The following is a 27,062-nucleotide window of genomic DNA, read 5'->3' on the forward strand; positions in this document are numbered from 1 at the left end:
CTGCAGTAGCACAGCAGGTTAAGCCGCTAAACTACAGAACTTGCTGACCGGAAGGTCGGCGGTTCGAATCCACAGAACAGGGTGAGTTGTTGTTAGCCCCAGTTTCTGCCAACTTAGCAGTTCAAAAACATGCAAATGTGAGTACATTAATAGGCATCACTTTGGCGGGTAACATCGCTCCATGCAGTCATGCCGGCCACTTGACCTTGGAGGCATCTACGGACAACGCTGACCAGCTTAAAAATGGAGATGAGCACCAACCCCCAGGGTCAGACTCAACTAGATTTAATGTCAAGGGAAAACCTTTACCTTTACTTTATAAAATTTATGTATGGGTCTAATGCTACCTTTTATACAACATGCAGGTTAGTTGGTTCCACTTCTCTTTGATAACATAGGAACCAATGTGTAATTACAAGTTTAAAGCAATCTGCAATTCTAAATTGAAAGCATGATTCATATAAGAGGATTCAGTATTTTAATATCGAAGAAGTTTATTTTTCTGTTAATTATTGTATTGGAAATAACTTGACAAGTAAGTAAAATATTTATTAGGTTGCACAGTTGTGAGTTACCCATCTGCAGAATTAAAATTTTGTTTTATTTATTTCCTGCCTTTCTCCCAACATGAGATATAAGGCAGATCACAGAACATGTAGAACAGGTCTATGATTAAAATATAATTTTATTGACAATAAATAATAATGTAAGACAAACATTTCTTTGTTTAACTGCATAATATCTGTTCATATTTACAACTCCTGCCTTGACTTTCAGGATCATTACTCTACAATCATTGACATCCTCAAACTGTAGCCCTCCAGCTGTTTGGGCCTCCAAATCCCAGAAGTCCTTGCCAGTTTGTTCAATGATCAGGAATTCTGGGAGTTGGAGGCCCAAACAGCTGGGGGGGGGCACAGTCTCAGGATGGACTGTGGCAATTCCCAAAGTAGAATTAAATTCAAATATGTGCCAGATGCTAGTCTCACACAGTTTAATTTACACAGCATGCAGAATGGACAAGAATGTCTGACATATAGAATTCTGTCTGAAATGAATTCACAGCCCTCCATTTTTAATGGGATACTTGCTGATGAAGTCTTTTTTTTTGCATCAGTGTTCTATTCATTTATGATTTCAATACCTATATACATTTTAAAGAAAAAATATTCTGCATCTTGTCTTTCTTTTTGCAGTATCTCAGTGAGACGCCAGAGATTGCATTAGAGACGCTACATACATATCCATGTTTTTCTGTATTCAGACATGGGGAGGCACACACCTACTCTGGAGTGTAAACAGAATGCTTTCCATTTCAAGGTTCTAAAATCCCACTCTAAAACCCCATCTACACTGACCATTTAATGCAGTTTCCAAATATTATTGAAGGAAGTGCTTTCACTGTGCAGATGAGTACACCGGAGGCCTGGGTAGTGAGTAAACAAACCACAGAAAACTGATGCACATTAAGGCCTTTCTTTCATAAACTTTGTGGGAATTTGTTGTTTGGGCGACAGAACCTGAAGCTGCTTAGAACTGCATTAAACAGTCAGTGTAGATGGGACTTTAGTCGCTGGACAGTGTAAGATGGACAGTGCACTGTTGGACTTGATAATTTGTCAAGCTAATCCAGTATGATGTTCTTCTTATGACCTCATCACATCATCTATGGAATTCGCCATGTATTGTGGCAAATCCAACGTGGGGTGTGGGGAACCCAGGCTTCTCCTTTACCCCATCCCATGTGGGGAAGCATCTTATGCTAGTTTCCCCCCTGTTGTTGGCTATTCAACATGGGTAGTCTTCTCAGTTGCTGCGGTGGCAGCATACAACATTCTTACTCTATTTGCACCACGGAGGCAAATACCCATGTGGCAAATCCAACATGAGGCATGGGGAACCCAGGCTTCTCCTTTACCCCGTCCCATCTGGGGAAGCATCCTCTGCTGGTCTTCCCTGTTGTTAGCTATGCAACATGGGTAGTCTTTTGAGTTGCTGTGGTGGCAGCATACAACATTCTTACTCTACTTGTCCCACGGAGCTCTGCTGAAAGTAGTTTGACATTGTGGGATGGGAATCGTCAGGCTCTGTTGCACAAGTAGAGTAGGACTGTCATAGGATAGGCAATTTGGCCCACCTGATGAGGTCCACAGATTCTCTTATAGTTCAAATATTGGAAAATTCCAGCATAAGAAATAAGTGTGGAGTGGATGTTCTCAGGAGGACATAATCTGGTTCTTCTGTCTTTCCACACTGAGGGGGACTTTCCCATAGATAGAGGATGTTGATCGTAATTTTCTCTAATCAAATAGAAGTGTAGTAAGTGGGAAGTCCTCTTCTGGGAAGATGCTGCAGGAGCAAATGAGATGCTTCCGATGTCTGAAATGAATTCTTCCATGGCAGGAACAATTGGTGCCCCACAGTCTGTTCACAGGAGGACATGAGTAATCTGTGCTCATAAACACATGGAATAACATCCCTCCAGCAATTATACATTCTTAGTTTCTCTGCAGTCTAAAGGAAAGCCATCTTAAGATGGCTTTGATGGATTTCCCCCCCCCCTTTCTCCAGTGGATTCACAATGGTAGGAAACCCTACATTATTTAATTGTACCAACAATCACAAAATATAAATTTTGTCCGTCTTCTGAAAAAATGCAGGGATGTTTCCTGTTCTTCATCGAGAAACAAAGGAGCAGACAATTCCACCAATTACAGTTTTGTGCTAGGTTTGACCTATGAAGGTGAAAGATACATATATTAGCATTAGTTTTTTCTGGGAGCACCTCAGATTGGCTCGATATATTTCTTGGATTTCTTGTTCACCACCTAAGGTGCCCATTTCTCTGAGACAGCTAGATACTGAATCTTCCAAAGTCTGTTTTCCAATAAACTTCTATCTCTCAATCAGATACCAGCAGCATGACTAATGTAAGCAACATTTAAGTGCTATAAATATAACTCCCCTATCTTTACAGTATTCTCTGTAAGTATGTCACTTCTTTACTGTTTACTACTGTATTTCTGTCAAAAGCCCACAGATACTGTGTTGGGGGTTGAACACCAAATCTGAACCTATGGGCTTTATAGAGAGAAAGGTAGCTATTGAGACTCAGGCATCTCCCCATGAAATTCTTAGGCTTTACTTCCATTCTGCTTCTTCCCCACAAAGGGTTATTTCTTGTCCTTTATTTCAAAGCAGGAGCCAAATATCTCCCTAGTGGCTGCCAATGCATCCACAACCATGAAACTAGCTCCAGGAATTTAAAAAATGATGTATGAGATAAGATACCAGTGTATTATTTTCCTTTTGATACACCCCTCTCAAAAGAGAAACAAAGAAGTTAAACTTTCTTTTTCTGGTGTGGTTAGAATGCTTACTTCCTTCAATAGACACAAGCTCAGCATCCAAACATTGTGTCCAGCTCAGTAAATATCAAGGTCCCAGTATCTGGTGAGTGGCATGACTACAAAGATAGTGATATAGCTATCTTTACATTTAATAAAGCTTACAGCAATTAAGAGTTTTAGCACCATTCTGCAGATACAGGGTAGGGACTGATTCCATAAAATGATGGCTTTTCTAAGTGAGTTCATAAAAGAGAACATATGTGGACTGTGCACTTCTTATTTTGCATAAGCTGAACATCAGCTCTATCTAGATATGATAATTAAATGCCTACAGCTCTAATGGGGAGGTGGATGGGTACACAAGATAAGATACAGCACTACAGAGAAAAGCAAATGGCATCAGTTGTGACAATATGTATGCTAAGATCAATAGCTCAAGCCTATGGATTCAAAGGGCATACGTGCGGTACAAATAGTTACATGATCCGCATATGTGGATGAGTCCATACATACATACATATGTGGATGAGTCCAATGATATATCTAAAAATAGGATTTTCAAGGCATAGAACAAAGAGACCAATTGCTTACTTTGTCAGTTGGTGGTAATTCTTCTTCCTGGTTTCTGGTGATATAAGTAACAGCGTGGTGCAGTGATGCGAAAAGATGGTGCTTGGTGATGTTTTGACTGAAAAAGTTGCCTTTTTCCAGCTGGGAAATGACAGAAGCTACAAAGAAAAGAAGTAAGGACCAGCAGTTACACAAGAGTATTGTATTACGTTCTCAACTAAATTGACCATTTTGAGGGACCCCACAACCTCCTAGCACCCTAATCCATCATTGAAATACATTTTCTAGAGTAAAAAAAATATACAAATTTCTTGGCATAATCAGATCAAAGCTCTGTCTCCCAACTGCAGGCTGCGTGGTTGCCTTGAACACCTTGAGAATGGAGCATACATTAAATCAGAGGTGGACAATTGTGTTTTTCTACTTTTTGTAATTTCCATGATCCCATCATGCTGACTCCCAGGAGTTGCAGTCAATCATCTAAGGGGGACACACATATCCCTTAAGTATATAAAATGAATGACATGTGCTGATAATTTATGGCACAGATGGGTAAGGTGTAGCCTTGTAAAAGTTGGTGAGCTGCAACTCTCATCAGCCCTCCTCATTGGCTATGTTGGCTAAGTCTGATGGGGGTTGTCATCCAACAAAGCAGACAGGGCAACAAGTTAGCCAAACCAGATTTAGAGCCAAGCTAGATACAATTAGGACATCCCCTCTCCTTTTATAGCATTTGTTTTGAAGATTGGGAATTGCCATGCTGGGAGTGGGCAATAAATCCTTAATTTAACTACTTCATGTGCTTCAAGTAATTTCTTACTTATTGTGACCCCATCATGGAGTTTTCTTGGCAAGAGTTGTTCAGAGTGGATTAGGCTTTGTCTCTTCCTGAAGCTGAGAAAGTGGGACTCACTCAAGATCACCCAGCAGGTTTCAATGGTCAAGCAGGGATTTGAACCCTTTTCTCCAGAGTCCTAGTCCAGTGCTCAAACCACTCCACCACCACACCAAAATTTGAATTTAATCATCTCCAGTTGACATTTTTTGTCTCATAGGGAATTTATCCTTGTTAATATGACAGAATTTTTGGAGAGAGAGATTTAAATTTATGGTGTTTAGTTCAAATAATGAACTTTTCCAAGTTTGGGGATTTCACATGAATATCTATGCCTCCCATTGCCTTTTGGGACTTATACTTGTCTCCATCATATTTACTGTCTTCTGGTGCACTTAGTAGGACTGAAAAATTATACAACAAAAGACAAGAAGAGGCTGAATCTACTCTCAGCCTCTTCTTGCATTATATGAGTCTACACTGATCATATAAATGAAGTTCCAAACTGCATTATATGGCAGTGTAGAGCCAGCCTGAGAAGGAAAGTTGAGAAAAGATAAGTCTCTAATTCAAGGCGCAAACTCTGTAAAGTTTAGTCTTGCTCAGTGCAACCTGGATGACCATATCCATCTAAGATCTCCTTACCACTGCATCCCACGACAAATACATTCACTTCAATCTCCTGGAAATCTTTAAATATCTGCCAAAATCAAGAAACATAATGGTAAGTAATTGGTTTTTTTTGACTGGCCAGAAAGGATTTCTTGAATAGCTTTTTGTTTTGTATAAGCCCTTACATTTTTTAGGGTCTTTATAGAGACAGTGTCCACAAAGTTGACAGGACTGAAATCCAATATAATGGAGTGAAAGGGAGGCTTTTCCAGTCCCAGGGCTGTTAATCCAGGTTGGTCAGAAGACTGTGGCTGCTTGAGGTTTTGAGATCTCTGGTCATCCATGCTTCCATTAGGCCCATTCACTGTTGTGTCACCCCTTGGTTCCTGTGAGAAACAAATGGAAAGTAATCTTTGTCCATAGAAATATTTATTGGTCTTAGGATTTCTCACATTGTTGAAAGGATGGCACAGGGTCTCCCACATGATGCATGTGGGGATGGAGCTTCTTCTAAAGATCTTCCCTTATCAACTGATGAATATATCATAGAATGGTATGACTCAGAAAATGGTATTTTGAAAAAACTCAGCTTGCAAGAAAGCTGTTGGAGTTACCATAGGTATTCCTTAGCTATATTCTTCTAGCTGCCATGTATTTGCCTGCTGAGGCAACACACAAGGTGTCACTGTAATTAATCATAGTGAAGGAAAATGTTAAATTCAAACAATTTGATAAAGTAAGGAAATGGATGGATCAAGTCTGTGGTGCATCCTTCTCTTTCTCCTCCTGTCATGGCTGGTACAAATGCTGTGTGCTGTGTATCTGTGTCAATGGTACAGACAGTTCAAGGTAAAACTACTGAACAACTTTTTAGAAATCCAAATTGATAAATACCTGTGACTTTGCTTCCATATCTATATCTACAAATGCAAGGTTAGTGATACTAGGATCGTGTGTCTTTTCGATCTTAGAAGCCATTTTCTGTTTAAAAAAGAAAGAACAAAACAGGACACAAATCACAGGAAATTTACAACAATTGTGTTTCTTGTAATTTTTTTCAGAACTTCAGATAGGATTAGAAATAAAGGGTAAACAGAAGAAGAATGGGTGAAATGTGCTTCTAATTTTAGCCTAGGAGCCCCCGGTGGTGCAATGGGTTAAACCCTTGTGCCAGCAGTTCGAATCTGGGGAGAGTGGGTTGAGCTCTCTTTCTCAGCTCCAGCTCCCCATGTGGGGACATGAGAGAAGTTTCCCACAAGGATGGTAAAACATCACACATCTGGGCATCTCCTGGGCACGTCCTTGCAGACTGACAATTCTCTCACAGCAGAAGTGACTTGCAGTTTCTCAAGCTGCTCCTGACACAAAAAACCCCCCAAAACTTTAGCTCTCCAGTTTTGAGAGAAAAAAGTGAGAAAGATGTTTCACCCATGCCATGCGTAAAAACATTTTCAATTTCTCAAATATAAAATTAGGATAGAGGCCTTCCACCCTCTGTTAACCAAGGCTGAATAGCTGCATGCAAACCTCTGAAAAGCCTTACTACTGTACCTAAGCATGAACAAATCATGATATAGAACATGTGGACCTACAGAAGTTGTTGAAATTGAAATGCATTCCCCATCAAGCCTATCCAGAACAGCCAGTATTGAGGAATAATGAAAATTGTAATTCCACAATATTTTGAAGCCTACATGATCCTCGTCTTGATGTAGACAGGCTCCCAAATGTGGGTTACTGGCTATGCGGACTAGAGATAATGGTAGCTGTAGTTCAATATGCCGGGCAGCAGGCTGGGAGAGACTGGATTAGACCTATTTTTTCTTCTCTTTTTGAGTGTTCATGGATTTACCATTTATAGGAAACTTATCAGAAATGTAATGGATTTGTAATTTCAAAGAAGACAATCTTTTAAACAGAAAAGCACACCTTTGCTTTCTTCTCTTCCTTTTTGTCTCTGTTATGCTTCTTCTTCAGTGCTTTCTTTTTCTTTTCAATTAGGTGATTTACATCAATGCCACACTGCAAAAGAGACAGGAACTCAATGTAATGTAGCTGTGAGCTGTAACAACATGGCTTATTTGCTTATTTCCCATATGTTACCTGTATATGATACAATGACAGCAAGGGCCATGGTCTTCGGATAGGAAAGGGAATATGTGAAGAAGAGGGCCTATTTGGCTGTGACCTCTTGGCTTTGGATGCCACATTTTAGGAATGCCCATCTGGTAGCTAGAGTAACATTTTTATCTATCAGGGAAGTTTAGCCATCAGGCAATAATGTAGAAAGCCTTTTTACACTGCCTCTCACTGTGTTTATTGTAGCTATAGTGGCTGTTTGTAAATCGCTCTGCAGTTCATGGATTGAATATTAGCATTGTTCTTGCTACTATTGTGTTCCTTCAAATTTATAGCAACCCTATCAGAGGGATTTCTGGGTCACTCAGTGGGTTTTCATGGCTGACTGGAGATTTGAACTCTGGCCTCTAAAGTTCTACTCTAACATTTAAATATTAGCTCTCAAATGGAAAAAAAGAAGATTAAAGTAGTCACTTCTATGTCTCAATCTGCTCAGAACAGTTGCACTGGGATAGGCAGAGCTTTAAAAGGCTACTTTTTGGATTATAACTCCCAGGTTGGATTTACACTGCCATATAATCTGGTTTTTGAATCCAGATTGTCTGCTTTGAATTGGAATACATGAGTCTACACTGCCATGTAATATAGTTCAAAGCAGGCAATTGGGATTAGAAACTGGATTATGTGGCAGTGTAGATGGGGTCCCAGAATCCTGCAGTGAACATGATAGATTCTGAGAGTGGTAGTCCGTCCCACCAACAAAATAATAATAATATACCCAAGATCAGGGTCAGGTTTGCCACAGCCTAAGCAACCCTCCTGTCTCCTGACAGCTACTGGCAGCCTAGGAATATGCAAGCTTCAGAAAAGGCAAAGTGAGTGATTTCGATATGGTGAAAACTGCAGATGAAAATGGTACTCTCCTACATAAACAATCACAGCTTTAACCTAAAAATACACTTTTGTAATATATTTGATTTTTTGAGAGTGAGTACAGTGATTCAGTTAATGGACTGTGACTTGGGGTATGAGATCTTAGCAAATTGTGGCTGTCACTGGATAAATATGGTCTATCAGCCTTCCTCAGCATGACTAACTTTGCAGGGCCATTATGAGGACAAAGTAGAAAGCGGGTAAGCCATATATGTTGCCTTGGAGAAACACAGGCTTTAAATGTGAATAATATCAACCAATCAGGGGTGTTTGGGTATAAATTCCTTTGAAGTGAAGTGCAGCTGGTATGGAAACCATGTGACAAGACATGAGAAGCCCTTTGAAACTTTTACCTTTTTCTTTAGAGCCTCTTCATAAAGAGCAGCGTTTGCAAAATAGATAGTAGCAGATGAGCGAAAAATCTTCACACCTGGGATCTCCTCAGCCTGTAGAGGAGAAACGAAAAAGACTGGATGTGGCATAGTACAAATAGCCTGTAGATAATGGTATGGCTGCAGGCAAATTACCCGTTTTCCGTTTAACCATCTTCAGAAGCAGTTATGTGAAAAGAATTGAATGACCTCAGATTTGATGCCATGACCTTTGAGCAACAATGGCAGGACACAAATGTGACAATGGTGTTCATGATCATAGAATCATAGAATCCTAGAGTTGGAAGAGACCTCATGGGCCATCCAGTCCAACCCGCTGCCAAAAAGCAGGAAAATCACATTCAAAGCACCCCCCAACAGATGGTCATCCAGCCTCTGTTTAAAAGCCTCCAAAGAAGGAGTCTCCACCACACTCCGGGGCAAAAGTTCCACTGCTGAACAGCTCTCACAGTCAGGAAGTTCAGATGGAATTTCTTTTCTTGTAGTTTGAAGCCATTGTTCCGCATCCTAGTCTCCAGTGCAGCAGAAAATGGTGGCGTTCATGATGAAATCAAAACATGTCAGGGGAGTATGTAAGTGAAGTGAATTCAGTTGGCTCTCCTTATCCATCAATTCCATATGCACAAATCATTTTTTTTCTGGAAGAGCCTTTTACCCAGGAATCTAATCTAGCAGATGTCATTCCACTGGTAGGTACATGTAGACATATATTGACTTTAATGGGGAACTCTTATCCAGGGTACATTTTTATATGACAAAGATGATAGATTTGAGATAGTACTTGACAGAATGTATTTTTTTTTAAAAAAAAATGCAATTTGTTCCTAGTGAGAATCAAAGTGTTTGAGAAGGATAAATTGGTTTACATGCCAACTTTGTGAGAGAACTGAGATATCTACAGGAATAAATAAATAAGTAAATATGCAAGCAAGCTGTCGGAGTTGCTGTAGCCATTCAGTAACTATGTCCTCCTAGCTGTTCCTGATCACATGTGGGTTGGGGCTTTAATGAGGGACAGCACTTCAGACCCATTTACTACACAATTCCCATCTCAGCCAACTTCTCTAGTTATTTCCACAATACACTTACCTTCTCAAACTCATCTACATCTTTGTAGATTCCTGTCTGAGGCACTTGCCCCAAAATGGAATAATTGGGCCTTTGAGAAAATGAGAACAGACAAAGAGATTAGCAAAAGCTCCAATCAGCCATATTAGGTTATAATAGCCATCATGACTTGTAGGTTTTGATGTTTATATATTGTATTATAATGCAGGAAAAGCACAATCAAACCCCCCCCCCAACTGATGCCCACCCAGCCTTTGTTGTAACAACAACAACATCAACAACAGAAATCTCAGGGGACATCCAGTTCAGCTCTCTTCTGTCATGCAGGAATAGCACAATCGAAGCATCCCCTGAGCAGTGAGAGGAAAGTAGGGTTTTGGAAGCAAGGAAGGCAAGGTGAAAAGGCTTTTGCAGGTGAGGGGGGCAGGGGCAGTGAGGGGAGCAGGAAAGAGAGAGGAAAGATTGGAGGGGGGGGGAATCATAGAGCCCTTCAGTATACTTCAAAAAGCCCCAAGGGCTCCACGGAGCACCTTTTGAGAACCCCTGCCCTAAAGGTAAAGGTTTTCCTCTGACATGAAGTCCAGTCATGTCCAACTCTGGGACGTGGTGCTCATCTCCATTTCTAAGCTGAAGAGTTCTGATTGGTAGGAAGGTTATTAACAAACAAATGAGCTCATATCTTATTGTTAATAGACATGCAGGCATTCCATCCACTTTTTCTTTTCTCTCATCCCACAGCAATACTCACATCTGAGTCCGGAAGATGACAGTGAGAAGGGAAAAGACCACAGCCACTCCGAGTCCCATGTCAAGGTTCAGCAAAATGGTAGCTACAAAGGTCACAAGCCAGATCAGCTGGAGATGGAGATAGGGCAAATGAAAACGGAAAGAGAGAAGGCATCAATAGTATTGCCACCATATTTCAAAAAAGCCCATTATTTAGAAATAAGGTTAAGCAGAAGATTACTGAATTTCTGGAGCAAGTTGTTCTTGCTCGAAAATTGTTTGTTGTCCTCAGTCATTGGACATGCCCTGACACTTGAGACCCAAGGTCTGCACAGCAGATTTGATCCTATTAACCCAACCTGTGAAATTATCCAGCATGCAAGGAATGGGGTGCCTAAGGCTGCACAATCTACAGCAGACAGTAGAGTCCTAGACACTCCTATGGGGCATTATTATGATGTTAGTTCATTTCTATCCTGCTTCTTTATGGAAGAAACACAAAGGGGCGTCTGTAGGACATTTTCCATAACAGAACATATAACATAGTCAATGGACCACTGGTGAAAATAACATAATAGTTGATGTATAACAATAAATAAACTTACTACTACTATCAAGAATATAACCAATCCAATAGCAAACACAGTCTTCAAATTTTCAAGGCACTTGCTTGTTGTCTGATTTTGTTATCTTGGGGAATTACCTACTCCTTCAGCAAATGCTAATAATATAAATTGCTGACTTCTAATTCAATCCATGTTGAAATCCTCAGTGAGTTGTGAAACTCTTTAGGTGACCTTGGATCAGTCTGTCACTCTCTCAGACTGTCTTGCCTCATACTAATATTTATGATTTATTTATTTAGTACATTTCTATACCGCCCCTTTCAGCCTTCCGGCGACTCGAGGCAGTTTACAAGGCAAGAATTCAATGCCACTAAGGACACAATTACAATATACAATATCAAAAACATCAGCAACAATAAAATCAAACATTATAATGAAACATACTTCAATCGATAATAATTAAAACAATGTCCAGTTCCACCATATAGTTATATGAAGTGATTTTTAGACAGAACACTTCAGTTAATATAGAAAGAAGGAGAGTCACACATGCCAACTTGAGTTCAATGACAAAAAGGTAGCATATAAACATATGAAATAAACAAATGGCTAAAGCAAAAGCCTTCACTGTTATACTTTGCTATCCAGGAATGTAGACAAATGGCACAGCAGAATAACAAAATCAGACACTCAGCATATGACATGAAAATGCTGCTCTATGAATAAACTGTTTCCTGATTAGAACAGGAGGGATTTTTGAATGTACTTCCATTATGCTAATATATGGAAATGCTGGAGGAGAAACAGGGGAATAGTGTGATAGAATTCTCCTTTGAAACTGATCTTGGGTCAAATCTTCTCTTCCTTACCAGGTCAACAAAGTTGGATTTCCAAAGGATGCGGATATCTTTAAATTGCTTGAACATGCCCTTCAGGTTGACAAGAATAATGGCGGCTAAGATAGCCTGAAAAAGAAAGTGCACAGAGGGTTTAGAGAATAGTGAGATCATAGAAACCTTGTCACTGGAAACAACCAAAGATCTAAACAACCATCCATCTAAACCAGGGGTCCTCAAACTAAGGCCCAAGGGCTAGATACGGCCCTCCAAGGTCATTTACCTGGCCCTCGCTCAGGGTCAACCTAAGTCTGAAACTACTTGAAAGCACACAACAGCAGCAGCAGCAACCACAACAACAACAACAATCCTATCTCATCAGCCAAAAGCAGACCCACACTTCCCATTGAGATACTAATAAGTTTATATTTCTTAAAACTGTTCATTTTAATTATTGTATTGTTTTTAAGTGGGTTTTTTTTTGCACTACAAATAAGATATGTGCAGTGTGCATAGGAATTCATTCATGTTTTTTTTCAAATTATAATCCGGCCCTCCAACAGTTTGAGGGACTGTGACCTGGCCCTCGGTTTAAAAAGTTTGAGGACCCCTGATCTAAACCCTGGGGTTGGGGCACATGGCAGAAATGCCTCCCAACTCCCACCCCCCAATAAGGACATTTTGGACCCAAACCTTTCTGATCTTTTCTTGTGGAGGTGCCCAGGATTCAGTACCTACAAAGCTTTTGTGGGGTGGGACTAATCACATCTCAACCAATGGTGAGATAGATATGAACCAATATGTCACAGTGGTTTCAATGCTGGAGTCTGGAAGACCAGTGTTCAAATCACTATCAAATCACTTGGTCAAGTCCCACTTATTTATTTACTTTATTTATTTATTTACTTTATTTATATACCGCTTTTCTCAGCCCTCAGGCGACTCAAAGCGGTGAACAACATCAATACAAAACTTCACGAGACAAGTATAGGGCAATTAAAAACAATTGTAACAGAAATCATTAAACATCCGTATAACAACCACTTCCTTAGTCTTAGGAGAAGACACTGGACATTAAATTCCATTGTGTTCTTTGGAACTTAATATAAAGAAACTGCACCTTAAAAATGAAAATAGATTCATTTTGAACATACCTTTGGTAGGTCTCTAAAAAGTTCACTAATTTTTAAGATGGTTACTAAGAGGAGGAGACAGGATACTGCTGCAGATACCTGTAGAACAGAACATGACTGATTGAAAGAGGCAGGTAAAGAAAGCACATAGCCCTCCTTTTTTCTGTCTGGGGCAAACTGTGAGATGGAAAGGATATTTCATTGGTTTTGGTTATGAAAAATCCTAAACAAGTGCACCCCAGCCTGCTGTCCTTCCAATGCAATGGACTACAACTTCTGTCACGTGATCATGCTGGCTGGGATATAAGGGAAGTTCTAACATGAAAAAGGGGGGATTTTCTTAAGTTTTATAAACCCTTGAACTTACTCTGATCAGGTGGGACTTACCTGACTGTGGCCCCCTGTGCTCTCCTGCACCAGAGAGCGAGACATGGAGCAGCCAATGCTGAAACATTGGAAAAAACCACCCACGAAATTACTGAGCCCCAAGGCAATCAACTCCTGCAAGACAGAAATAGCAGATAAAGGCCAAGATAAATATATAGGCAATTGATGTCTATCTTCTTATTTGGATTATGAAAATGTGACCTAGGTTAGACATACAGTATTCACCTTGAAGTTAAAGTATTACAAGATGCTCTGTTAAACTACTTGTGAAGATGGTATTAAATACTCAAAATAGTGTTTCTGTGCAGACTAGGGTATTTCCTTTTATGTCGCTCTTTGACTTCTGGTGACCCCATAGATTTTAAAAGGATTTCTTAGACCAGGAACACTCAGAGATGGTTTTGGCCATTCCTTCTTCTGAAACATAGCCTACAGCATCTGGAGTTCATTGTAGTTTCCAAGAAATAACCAGGGCTGGCCCTGCTTAGCTTCCAAGATCAGATGGGATCTGGTGCCTTGAGGGGATCCAAAGGAGAAAACTGATGGGCATGCATAAGAAGCAAATTGAAAGAAGTGTGAGTTCCACATGAAGGGAAGGAGTTTAATATCTGGGAGCAAAAGGATTGGGGTGAAGAAGTGGATCATTGGGAAGGGGTTAAAAAGGTTGAAACTTTGTGGTAAGAAAATAGTAAAAGGAATGAGGAGCTGGTGCTTTTAGCAGGTCATAAGACGGCAGGCAGAAGGGCAGCAGACAGAGGGGATCAAAGAGGCTGTCCATTAAGCCATAGCTATAACCCATAAACAAAATCAAATTCCTGAAAAGAGAAACCTGCAAATGTGTGTGGGGGGAGGGAGGCACTGTATTTTTAAAATGCTTCTCATGTGAATGATTTTATTCTTATGCATGCTTTTATTTTGCAAGCTGCTCTGAGAATTATGTGCATTGATGAATTCACTAACTAATATTCTGTTTCATAGGCCATGGTACTTACTGGAAGTAACAGGATACTCCCCTAATCAAAAAGCAATTTACACAATAAACAGTTGAGTATAAAATCATGAAACAAATTAATAAAATAAAATCACAATGTAAATAACTCACAAGTTCATAACGGAAGCAGACATTAGCAAATTACGTTATATGAGCACATGTGTCATGAAGAAGCAGTTGTGTCTTTCTTGTAAGCGAGGTTTGATTTTTAAAGGAGGTATCCAAATGCTAAATTCTGTCTCCAAAATAGGTTCGGCACATGAGACAGTTCTTTTAAACTTCAGGTGATATCCTAGATCACTAATATGGGAGCTGCCAACTACCACTGAATAAAAGCATGATTCAGTCCATAATAAATTAGATTTGCATGACGACGCAATGCCATGATAACACTTCTCCAGCATAAGGTACAAGATAAGGTCAAGAACTATCAAAGTACTATTCTTTGAAATGTACTATTATTTCACTGGCTGAACTTGCATGTTGGACTGACTGACTCAATTACTCAGCAGAATCTGTTTCAGTTTATTACCATTATATGCAAGCTGTGGATAATTGTAGCCCTGATCAAAGTACAGCCTGGGATACATAGGAAGCAGCATCCTTATGCAACAAATTCACAGGACAAATGCCCCATGCAACTTCCCATCCCCCTAGTCTTCTGAGGGCAAGCTCTCCCTATACAGCAACCCAAATACCTTCGATTTTTTTCAAAATTGGAATATTTTTGGGAAGGACTATAGAGGAAAACTGGTGTTGTTTTTTTGGGGGGGAGGACGACAGAGGAAAACTGGCGTTTTACATGTTTTCTTGAATTTGACAGATTTTCATCACTGTTTTCAGATAAACATGCTTGAAACTCACACTGAAAAAATGGGAGCGGGTTGGAGGACTGGTGACTGGCTTCATGGGCTGCAAAAGTGGGGCAAAGGAACTGAATAGAGGCCACAGGTTGCACTCTGCCCATCTCTTCATTGCCATAACCTTCTTAAGCTTTAACCTTGAATCTGCTTGTCTTCTGCAGTTTTGCAATCCCATTCTCATAAACAATGATGTAGAAAAAGGATGGAAAGTATCCAATTTTTGACTTTTTCAGTGTTGTTAGATGAAGCTTTTATTGTATAGCTGTCCTGCTACAGCCTTGGAATTTTACAGACGGTCCTGAAAATGTTATGATCTATTTCAAATTAGACCGTATTTTCCTAATGCAGTGGTTTTCTCAGGACAATAGAGCATATTGATTTAACAGCTTCCTTCTCTTTTAAGCGCCAGCAAAGAATTGTTACCTTGTCGTGGTGCTGGAGCTTGAGCACCTCAATTATGCCATGAGCGAAACTGTGAAGGGACACCCAAGACGGGAAGGTCATGGCAGAGAGTTCAGACCAAATACGATCCCTGAGGAAGGTAATGGCAACCCACCCCAGTATTCTTGCCATGAAAACTAAATGGATCAATACAACCAGAAATATGTCAGTATGCCATTGGAAGATGGGACTCCCAGGTCGGAAGATGGTCAAAATGCTTCTCTTTTAAGAAACACAGATTGGAAATAATACTACTCCTTCATAAAGCTTTCATTATGCAGCTGCCCTGGTGCATTCATAAAATGTTACCAGGGTTCTAAACAATTTATTTTTGAAAACGTCTTCTGTTTTTCTCCCTCCTCCCTTAAAAAACTTTGTGGAAGAAAACACTGAATTGCTGCACACTATGTTTTGTTCATTGAAATGAGGAACCATCTGCCTGGAAGCACCCAAATGAACCAAAGGAGCTTCTTTAAACATCAGGAGAAGAACTGGGAGGGGCTGTTCTTCAATCTTGTAGTGTTTTATCATGGATATAAAAGGGAGCAGGAAAAATAATAATCAAAGAACAGGTTTGGAACTAACTAGAAAAATCAAGTAGGCAAGTCACTTATCTAGTGCGTGTACTTTAACAAATATATATTCTTAATTTTGTTGTAAAAATATTTCAAGGAAGTCATACAGTATAGCATCCTTTTAAAAACCCAGTCAAATTAATATATTGAGAGAAAAGGAGCATGGCACTACAAGATGTTGGGAAATGGAAAAGGACAATCATGTTCCTGCGTGACTTGCCTAAGATTACCCAGAGGGTTTCCACAGATGAGTCAGGATTCAAACCTTGGTCTCCAAAGTCCTAGTCCAACACCCAGACCACTATGCTATGCGGTCAGGGAAGCCACCAGATTGGCTTTTCTTTTTCTATTAGTTGTTATTCTATTAATTGAATGTTTTAATTATTTATAATTGTTGCTGTTATATATTTTACTATGTTGAATTGTAGTCATCAAATATGTGCCAGTTGTAAGCCGCCCTGAGTCCCCCCTAGGGGGTTGAGAAGGGAAGGGTAGAAATGCTCGAAATAAATAAATAAATAAATAAATAAGTCCCTCTTCCATCATGGCAATGAAGAAGATATCAAATATGAGACAGCAGAGCCAAGGAGAAGTTAGGGGGAAGAGAAACAAAGAAGTTCAGTAGCAACAAGAATAGGAGATCACCACTTACCTGGTTGCTGTCCACTTTGTAACCATGTTTGAATGCAAAGATCTTGCCAAGAGAGACACAAATGACATAACTAACCACAGCAATGGCGAAAGCATTTCCTATCACTTGTCCAAAGTAACTGGCAACAGGGGCTTTTGGGGGGACCAACCTACAATAAGGAAACACAACCACAATGAAAACCTGAACTCATATGGATCAATAATTATGAGGAATTTTATGTTTCTCCTGGTTTATTCTCCCTCCCCCCATCCCCCACTGAGAATGGTGGAGGATCAGGGTAGCAGCCTTGGACTGAAGCAAAGCTAAAAGAGATTCTAGTCAGCTTTGAAACAAATTTACTTGGCAAATGACATCTCTAACACAGGCTTATGGGAAACACTTACCCACTAGGGATTTCACCCACAACACTAATCTTGAAGTGTCGATTCAGTTCGGCACCATAAGAGATCCCTGTGGCAATAATAATCTGAAAAGAGGTGGCACAGTGAGGCAAGGTATCTTTCCTTGTTAATAAAATTCCTTCTTTTCATTTGCGAAACAACCGTAGAGGAGCAGAAATGAAGGGGAAGCGGTACGTCCCTCAGAAATTAAACAAAGTTGTAGGCATGGGAGTTGATAATCTCTAAGCCTTCTGCACTCAGTGGGGGAAAACCTGGAGAAAGTGGGTCATCTGCCAACTGACATGGGTAACATCAGTGGTAATAAATAGATCAGTGTTACATTTGGCCTGTAAAAGCAGTCTGCTGGCTCTGGATTTGATCAGACTTTGGTTATATTTGCACCTACTGAAGTGTCTGCATCAGTTTTGTTATAGAATGATGTGGCTGCAGGTTCTTTGGATATCACAGCCTTTGGTCTCATTTAATTTAACCTGAATCTATACTTCAGCTCTGCCAAAACAGTGGTGCAAAATGCTATATTTTACCTGTTTTGGTTCTCCTCTGGGCAAAGAGGAAGTGATGGATTACTAACACCATCCCCCAAACTTCTAGTGTGTCCAGAATTACCAGATATGTCATAAAGGAGACAAGAAAAGCTGGGGGGGGGGGGGTGTCATCAATTGCCGTCTTGCCTGTGTTTCGCGGGTTGGAGACTCTCCAATCAAAATAACTGCAAGTATTTACAAATGTTACACTAAAGGAACCTCTAATGTAAAAGATAATCAAACTGGATCCTGAAAAGCTTGTTTTCCTGTATTGAAATCATAAAATGATCCGGAACAGGGTTCTGTGAAATTGCGGGAGGGGGGAAGGGGGGCATTTGCAAAGATCTCTTTTTTCCCTAAGGCTATTTTCAAATAACACAGTTGACTAAAGTAGTAAAATGAATCTTTGTTTACTGGCAAATTCTCCTAACTAGTGAGCTGTGGACTATATAATATCAAATTCTACTCAACAGACCCTCCCCAAATCTGTTGGGAGATGACACTTTCATCTCTATCTCTCATCTCTATCTATGAGATAAACTTATACAGATTGAGGCAATGGCACTTACAATCCAATACATCTGGAAAACACTCAGTTGGGGAAGACTGCCCTACATAGACAACTGCAAAGAAGAAGCCCAGAAACATGACACTTGGCTTTCAAAGAGTTTAATTGCTTGGTTGTTTCTGGTACTGGATATATGGACAGGTGGGCATTTCAGACAGATTATTTGCGGGTTGTGGCAATCAAAATCTAAAGCAATCTCCCAGGAGAGGTAAATCTGGCCTATTGATTGTTCAGGTTTAGATAAGCAGTGAGGAAAAATACTTCCAGGGAGCCTTCACAAAATATTATTTTAGAAATTTGTCTTTTTAAAAAAAAGTTTTTTCATTTGATGTTCTCCCTATTCTCTGCCCATTTATTTATTTATTTATTTAGATGTCTACCCTACTCTTCTCCCAGAATTGAATTAATGGCTCTTGTGTTGTTGCCTTAATTGGTCTTGCAACATCTTCAAGCAACTTCCATGGTTTTACAGACAGACAAAGTGGCACTCCTCAAAGAAAATGCAACAAATTACCGTAAGAAGCTCAGTGGGAATAGGGACTGGAATCCTTTTCCCCAGTTTGTCACTGATCTTCTTGACAATGAGAATGGAAACAATGGCAATCAGGGAAGTGACCAAGGTGCCCACGTTGGTCTTTGGCAATTTAGAGCAAATCTCCAGAAAGGCCTGTAGAGAATAAACAAGGCAGAGGATGTAATAAGAGAGAGAAACTATTGGAAATTCCATAACCTACTGGAAATAACTGCACCATAACCTTATTGAAAGGGTAAAAGTGATGTCACATCCATTTGGCAAATGTGAATCTCCATGAACATGTGGGGACTACCATTTGAAAATCACTAGTCAATAAAAGCAGGACCTTGTTAGAAGTCAACCCTTAGAACAAGCGATACCCACAAGCATTAATATAATGGCAAACAAGTAACTCAGACGTTAAACTGAAGAACCATGTCTTTAAACAGCCAAGGATAAGCAGTGAAAGGCTCACAAAGCACCCTACACTTTTCCTTACTCTTCCCCATGTTATCCCGTTTCCAACTGTACTTACATAGATCATTGCCAATGGCCCTGCATACTCTTCCAGTTCCACTCCAAAGACATACTTCAGTTGGGAGATCAGCACCTGGACAGCAGCCGCTACGGTATAGCCCCGCACCAAGGGCTCCGAAAGGTAGGTGGCCAGAAAGCCAAACTGCAACAGGCCAAGGGCAATCTAAATAGAGACCAATCAAGAGGACACCAACTTCAGCTATGGATTATCCCCAAGGGTTCCCTTTTCAGGACTGTCCATACCATATTTCTGGACTGAATGAGATATCCAGACAGACAGCAGAGATATTTAGCATGAGGGTTATTTCTCAGAGATAAAATACAGAACACATACTTAGTTCATTCTGTCTTCATGAGAGAAGCCATATCTAAGGAAGAAATATAAAAGGCAATTCCACATTAAGTCTCAGATCCATGAGGATGAGGGCATTTTACATCCTATTGGATGCCCTTCCAAGTGAAATTAGGCATGGACCTTCATTGCTTTGTTCTTTGCCTGTCAGTGATCTCGCTTTAGAGAAGAGTATGTTGTGTCTCTCCAGAATCTTTAATTTGGAGCACCTTATAAATTCTATTTAAAATTTATTAGGTTGGGGCCATGGGTGGAGCAATGGGTTAAACCCTTGCACTGCTGAACTGCTGACCTGAAGGTTGGCAGTTTGAATCAATGGGATGGGGTGAGCTCCCACTGTTAGCCCTAGCTCCTGCCAACCAAGCAGTTCAAAATATGCAAATGTCAGTAGATCAATAGGTATCCCTTCAGCGGGAAAAGGCAAAAGACACTACAAGCAGATGTCTATGGACAATGCAAGCTCCTTAACTTGGAAATGGAGATGAGCACCTCCCCTAGAGCCGGAGATGAGCACCGCCTCCAGAGCCAGAAATGAAAGGAGAAGCATTTGCCTTTGTCTGTGTATTTGCATCTCATTGTATTTTATTGTAACAAGGCATTGAATTTTTGCCTGTGTCTGTTTATATGCTGTAATTTGCTCTAAGTCCCTTTGGGGAGAAGGGTGGAATATAAATTAAGTGTTGTTGTTGTTGTTGTTGTTGTTGTTATGAAAAATATTTAGCATGCTTCTTTTTTTTTCTAAAAAACACCTCTCTCATACAGGTGACAAGAAAGAGAAACTTTAGAGAAGTGATATGGGTTGGAGCTAAAACTGCATGTTTTTTGTTGTAGCACAGCTAACTGGCATGCACAAGATTTTGGGAAAGAGATTTTATTTGTAAAAAGTGGTGGAAAATTGAAAGCAGAATTGGTACTCTTTGTTGTAACCATTCCTAGGAGCCACACCTAATATTGGCAGGCAGATGGTATAAATGAGCTTCTATCTAGTTTGTGGAAATTCTGAGTCTGTCTGCAGCTCTTTCCTCGTCGGAAGGGGCTTAACTCCTAGCCTAAAGGGGATCTCTCTGTATTTCAAACAGAAGGGTTTTTTTTTCAGACCCTGAAGATAATTCAACATTGCTGTGAGATTAGATGCTTTTTGTAGCTTTTGTCTGAAGCTGTTCCATATTAGACTGTCTCCTAAGCCACAACCCCATGCTTATTTTTTAACTCCAACATGCCTTGTAATCTTTCTTCCGGGTTTTTGCTCCTATCAAAACAGCAGAAATTAGAAAGTACATACACAGCCTCATATGTAGCAATGTAAATGTCTCTCAGAATTCACAGGGCAAGAAGGGACCACAAGGATGATCTAGTCCAACCTTTGCACATACAACAATACACAACTGAAGTTTTCCCAAGAGCTGGCCTTCCAACAAGAGTCAGCACCCTCTAAGGCAGTCTCTTCCACTGTCAAACTATCTTGCTCTCAGGAAATTTTTCCTAATGTTTAGGTGAAAGCTTTTATTTTATAATGTGAATTTATCAATTCATGATGTAGTTTGAAGCAACAGAAAACAAGTTTGCTCTATCTTCCACATGGCATCCCATCAGGTGGAGCCCCCAGTGGTGCAGTGGTTAAACCCTTGTCCTGGCAGGACTGAAGACCGACAGGTTAGAAGTTCAAATCCGGGGAGAGTGCAGATGAGTTCCCTCTGTCAGCTCCAGCTCCCCATGTGGGGACATGAGAGAAGCCTCCCACAAGGATGGTAAAAACATCAAAATATCTGGGTGTCCCCTGGGCAACATCCTTACAGACGGCCAATTCTTTCACACCAGAAGTGACTTGCAGTTTCTCAAGTTGCTCCTGACAAGAAAAAAATCCCATCAGGTATATAATCACTGCTTATTCTTCTATTTCCTAAACATAGCCACTTCTCTAAGAAATTTCTCATAGTAGTTTGTTTCTAGATCTTGAAAAGGATTTAGTGTGTCTGTGTTCTGACCTAACCTTTGCGAGTGTATGCCAGTGGCAATGCTGGCTGGGAACGGATGTTTCAAAAAGGTAACTTTCTCAAGCTCTTTAAATGGAGCTCTTCACAAATCTCTCTAGGGACCATTGTACTCAGGACCTGAATGGGTACACAAGCCTGTTAGGATGTTCTGAAGAGAATGAACAGGAACACATGCCCATTCTTAGATCCAAGGGAGGGAAACCAGTGTTCTTCATCTGCACAGTTGGCCATTGATCCAGTTTCTCCAGAAGGAATACACCTTCCTCCTCCTGGCAGAGTTTTGGATCTCTCACTCACCTGAAATATGCCCACCAGTAAGGTGAGCGCAGACGCTAGCTGCACTCTGGCAGCATCTCTCCGGGCCTCATTCAAAATGGTAACATTGGTACCATTTACGGCTTCCATTTCCATAAACTTCGCACTTGGTTCCAGTGAATCTGTTATGCTCCCAATCATCACTGAGATGACTGCAAAGGGGCCTGTGGTAGGAAGGAGAGAGAGGCTTGAGCCAAGAGACCAACTCCCAGTTTGACCTTAAGAGATGCATTTCTTTCTCCCAGGGTGCAGCAGGCTTTAGTTGTCAATTCACTTCAGTGTTTCAGAACTGAGCTGTTTGTAATTTGTAAAGAGGTGTATGGGGTAGCAAATGATGACCCCTCAGGCCTCTTCCAGCTCTATGATTCAGATGATGTCTAAATACTTCATCACATAAAGAAAAAGGTCCACTTAAAATCCGGTTTCTTTCTCTGCAAAATTCTGGGGTTGTAGTTTAGTGAGGCTGTTAAAAGCTCCTCCCTAAACTACAAACCCCAGAATTCTGCAGGAGACAGAAATCAGATTTTAAGTGGATTTTTTCTCTAGTGTGATGAAGCCCTAAGAATGAATCTCATGGCTAGATCCTAGAAAAGTGACACTTTTGGATTACAACTCCCAGAAGCCCACAGGTATGCTAGTTCAAGATTCTGGTTGCTATATTCCAAATATATTTCTTTCTCTAAAATATGTCAGGAGCAATTCATTTCAACTTCCTGACTTTGTAGGCATTTGAAGAAAGAAGACTTAAACCCTTTTACCTCTCAGTTCATAAGAGCACATTCAAGAGAATGGATATGCACTGTGTAACATTTCAAGAGTAGATGAAGTGAATAAGAGAAGGCTATCTCCAGGGCTAAGCAGTTCAGGGCAGGAAAGGAAAAACATGCCAGGAAAGGTGCAAGACGAATGCTTCTTGACTCCACATCTCTTTACTTACCCACAGAAATGTGTCTAGATGTCCCAAAGAAGAAATACACCAGGACAGGATAAAAGGCTGAATACAAGCCAAAGACAGGAGGCAGCCCTGCAAGAAGTGAGTAGGCCAAACCTAGGTGAGAAATAAAAGGGAAGGTCATCATATATTAATGACTTGGTCTCTTTTCCTAGAACTCAGATTCTGTTGCAATTGAGGCATTTGTCTCTGGTCTCTTTACTTTTATACATTTCCTAAAACCTACACTAAGATAGCTTACCTTGTGGGAGATGCATGATACCAACACTGAATCCTGAAATGATGTCTCCTAGCAGCCATTCTTTGACTGGGTATCGTGGCAGCCAGGTCAGGATGGGGATGAAGCGGAACAGCAAGGACTTTGCAGTTGAAGCTGAGCATCTAGAAAAGAGGCATGGAAATACATCTCTGAAGGTGGATACAGGCAGGGCAAATGTTATTGAAGGTTTTGACATCTTGTAATTCCTGCTTTTTTATTTTTTTGAGGAACAATGAAACAGTCCCATCATCATGAAGTTATTCTTTGATAATTCCTTTTGCTAAGAAGTAATTGAACTTTGTTGTTTACATTTTATGCAAAGGTTTCCCCCTCAGTTTTGTTGTGTACCAGAACAGGCCAGATTAAACTCCACACATTTTTTTCTGCAACCTGTGGTGAAAAGTAGTGGGAAATAGATTTCTCATGTGGATTAAAAGATGGCAGTATCAGCTACTATCAGTGACTGCCTGTGACAATCAGTCTTGACACACTCCACATCTTGTCAGGCTGGATCTGTCCTATGTAGAACTCAGAGGAATAAATTTATATTGGGGTCTAGGGATGTGACACAGTGGTATTATGCTCAATAAATATTACTTGCAAGCAAGAGTTTAGGCAGGGAGATGCCTCTTTCTAGAGTCTGAACATTGTAAGATGCATTAAGACATTGTGAGAAGTCATATCCTGGATGTCTCACCAGCTTGGAGCAGACAACCCTATTTTTAAAAGTATAGACTGGAATTTCCCTTCAAAATCCTCTCGCTGCTACATTCAAGACAGCAATCAGTGTTAAACTATCTTGTTTACATGGAGTTGCCAAACTAACTTTGGCACCCCTCTCCCATTGCAGCTTCCAAAGGTCATATAGTCCTGTTTGCATTTGAAAGACACCAAATGTCTATACTTTTTGGCTTTGTCTCATCTGTTGCAACTCCTTGTTTTCATCTCTCAAGAGAGCAGCAGGCAGAAGTTATGTTCACATCTACTCTATTTCACATAGATCGTTTTGCACATGCAGAATTCTAGGAAATGTAGTTTAGGGTGGGGCTTCTGCTGCAGAAGTCTCTACCTTTCCAAACTACTTTTTGCGGAATTCTGCTCACACCATAAGAATGGGGCTGACTGAAATGAAAATCCCAGTGTGTTGATGTCTCCTTCACTTCCGGTGACATCCACCAAGTTAGGAACAGGTTAAATATAGGCAAGAATGGAAGGAGGAAGGAATCTGCAAAGGATCTGTAGAGAAAGAGGAAGAAATCTCCAAAGGCTCCACAGAAGGAAGCAGAATCTCCAGAAGAAAAAGGTTTCCTGAGAATGTGTGGTGAATCCATTAAGCAATGCGATAAAGTCCCTAATCTTTGTGAAACATAATTATGAATAATTCTAATTTTTAATTTAAAGACACATTGATGTTTAGTGTCATAAAACTATCTGCCGCTATATTCTGAGAAGGGGTCTGTGGTTTTCACCTGACTGGCAAAGAGGTCCTTGGAGCAAAAAAAGGTTAAAACCTTTGGTGGAAGTATCAAGACACAAAGTATCCAAGCATCAGAGAATCAGGCAATCTTTGTATCAATTCTCACAACAGTCTCCATTTTGTGAGTCTGTCCATTCATTCTTTCCAGACCTTGTGAGCTCCACAGAATATATTTTAGTAACAGCATATATTTTAGTAATTGCTAAAGAAACACCATACCTTATTTTCTGGGTCTTGGCACAAATGGAAGTGGGTGGAACCTGTTTCCTTACGCCAATCTTCTCTAGCTCAGCCTCACTCAGCACAGCAGGCTCTGCTTTAGAGTGACCTGACACTTCATCTTCTCCCATCCCTTCAACAAGGATGCTGGGTGGTATGTGGTTTGGTTTTGCTACTAAGAAAAGAAGAAGAAAGGACCTGAAAGTCATAAACACCAACTGCTGCTAATCAGAGCTGAAATATACACCATTGGATTCTACCTTGCACTTTGGACTTTGTGAACAGAGCGCTTAAAACAAATAAGAACTAAATATTTCAGAAGAGATAAATAAACTCACATGGCCCAAAGGAGGTTTCCTTCAGATGTACCAAACTACAATTACCATCACTCACAGTCAACATACCGACTGACTATAGAGCAGGGTGAAGGCAATTTGTAAAGCAATATATCTGGAGGATACTGAGTTACAGCAAAGGCTGGGCTAAATCAAATATCAAGTCTTACATGTGGCACACTGAAAAATATAATCATTGAAGAAAGTTAACAAGAATGTTAGATTATACCGAAACTGATGTGAGGAACAAGGGACATTATCCTACTTTTGAACTCTACTGGATTAGCCCAAAGGTGTATCTAAGCCAGCATGGTTCCACTTTACCAAAGTGACTAGATGACTTTGGGGCCCATTCCATACAGCTGAATAAAATCCCACATTATCTGCTTTGAACTGGGATATATGGTAGTATGGACTCAGATATTCCACTTCAAAGCAGATATTGTGAGTTATTGTGCCTTGATATTCTGAATTTTATGGCTGTGTGGAAGGGCCCTGAGAAGCTTAGAGGTAGGATAGCAGCACAATAGCACCTTCTTTTTTATGTATCTATCCCAGCAGCTGAGCTAAAAGGCCATATGGACAGTAATCCAGGCCATTATGCCCTGGGTTGGTCCTGCATCAATTACAATGGTGGCCAGCATGGTGTTGGTGTCAAGCCAGGCTGAGACCACATTGGCTTTGATGAGCCATTTCCTTGTCCTTTATGTTCCCCCCTGCCAGTTACAGACATAACAGAGCACCTAAACAACCAATAAGGATGGAGTAGAGTGCTGAACAGCAAAGAGAAAGGATGATGGTAGCGTTCTCCGTGTAGATAATGAATTGGATTGAAACTAACCCAACCCATCTGTCCTGATGGCCATGGAGCCTGCAGATATTCTGAAGTTTCCTGCAACTTTTCTGGATATGGAGCAAAATTGGTTTTAAAAGCAAAAAACTCAGGATACTTACGGGAAGTCCCTGTGTGTTGTGAATACTGCCAGTATTGGATTTGTAGTGAGTATGGTTCTTCTTCCTAGTGTACAGACAAGCCCAAAGATACCTGGGATTGCCAACAACTCTGGGAGCAAATAAACCCTGAACTCTCCCTAAAAGCCAAAATGAGTAAACAGAGGTTGTTATAGTTTGGACATAGCATGAATTCATTGCCACTTTGAATTGCTTATGTCTTTTTTTCATTAGCCGCTATTCAATGGTCAAACACAAGGTCCCACAACGAAGTCTCGAGTTTCCTTCTGAAGGACAGGAGGGACCAATCTGATGTCTCTGGGGAGGGAATTCCACAGATGGGGGGCCACTACGGAGAAGGCCCTGTCTCTCGTCCCAACCAATCACATTTACAAAGGCGGTGGGATCGAGAGCAGAGCCTCTCCAGATTATCTTAAACTTCGTGATGGTTCATAACAGGAGACACATTCGGACAGGTATCACTTGATAATATTATGCTGGATATTTTAAAAAAAATTGCAAATGTACTCTGCTGCAACATTATTGCATTTATAACTGCTCTGTAAAGAAACACCTTACTAGTGATTGCACTGAATTTTGCTTGACCTGAAAGATAAAGATAGAAATATTGCCTGGGGAAAATTATTTCTTTGTG

The 27,062-nt window shown here is 40.4% G+C and overlaps 1 protein-coding gene across 2 annotated transcripts; it reads right to left on the minus strand.

The window, feature by feature from the left end:
* Positions 1-914: 914 nt before the first annotated feature.
* SLC26A6 (solute carrier family 26 member 6) lies at positions 915-26,543 on the minus strand. 2 transcript variants are annotated; one of them, XM_060766165.2, is made up of 21 exons: positions 26,411-26,543; positions 25,122-25,296; positions 23,408-23,547; positions 23,152-23,262; positions 22,197-22,378; positions 19,552-19,716; positions 19,017-19,169; positions 17,393-17,475; positions 17,010-17,157; positions 13,488-13,601; positions 13,122-13,199; positions 12,001-12,096; positions 10,588-10,694; positions 9,861-9,930; positions 8,733-8,825; positions 7,297-7,389; positions 6,262-6,348; positions 5,553-5,753; positions 5,401-5,455; positions 3,942-4,078; positions 915-2,735 (listed from the first exon to the last, which is right to left on the minus strand). In XM_060766165.2, exons 2-21 carry the CDS (start codon positions 25,250-25,252, stop codon positions 2,712-2,714), a joined length of 2,268 nt encoding a protein of 755 aa, XP_060622148.2. In that variant the 5' UTR covers positions 25,253-25,296; positions 26,411-26,543; the 3' UTR covers positions 915-2,711. The 2 variants fall into 2 exon arrangements, with proteins under 2 accessions (XP_060622148.2, XP_060622147.2); XM_060766164.2 differs by lacking the exon at positions 26,411-26,543 and having other exon boundaries at positions 25,122-25,375.
* Between the last annotated feature and the right edge of the window lie 519 nt (positions 26,544-27,062).

Source organism: Anolis sagrei, chromosome 2, assembly GCF_037176765.1.
Source record: "Anolis sagrei isolate rAnoSag1 chromosome 2, rAnoSag1.mat, whole genome shotgun sequence".
Classification (NCBI taxonomy): Eukaryota; Metazoa; Chordata; class Lepidosauria; order Squamata; family Dactyloidae; genus Anolis; species Anolis sagrei.

What these genes read in the sequence shown, in the direction of transcription:
- SLC26A6 (XM_060766164.2), bottom strand. Translation starts at nt 25,330, where the DNA reads ATGACTTTCAGGTCCTTTCTTCTTCTTTTCTTAGTAGCAAAACCAAAC. An exon ending in GTCATCTTCCGGACTCAGAT is followed by an intron (nt 9,931 to 10,587) that starts GTGAGTATTGCT and finishes ATTTTCTCAAAG; the next exon opens with GCCCAATTATTCCATTTTGG. An exon ending in ATATGGAAGCAAAGTCACAG is followed by an intron (nt 5,754 to 6,261) that starts GTATTTATCAAT and finishes TGTTTCTCACAG; the next exon opens with GAACCAAGGGGTGACACAAC.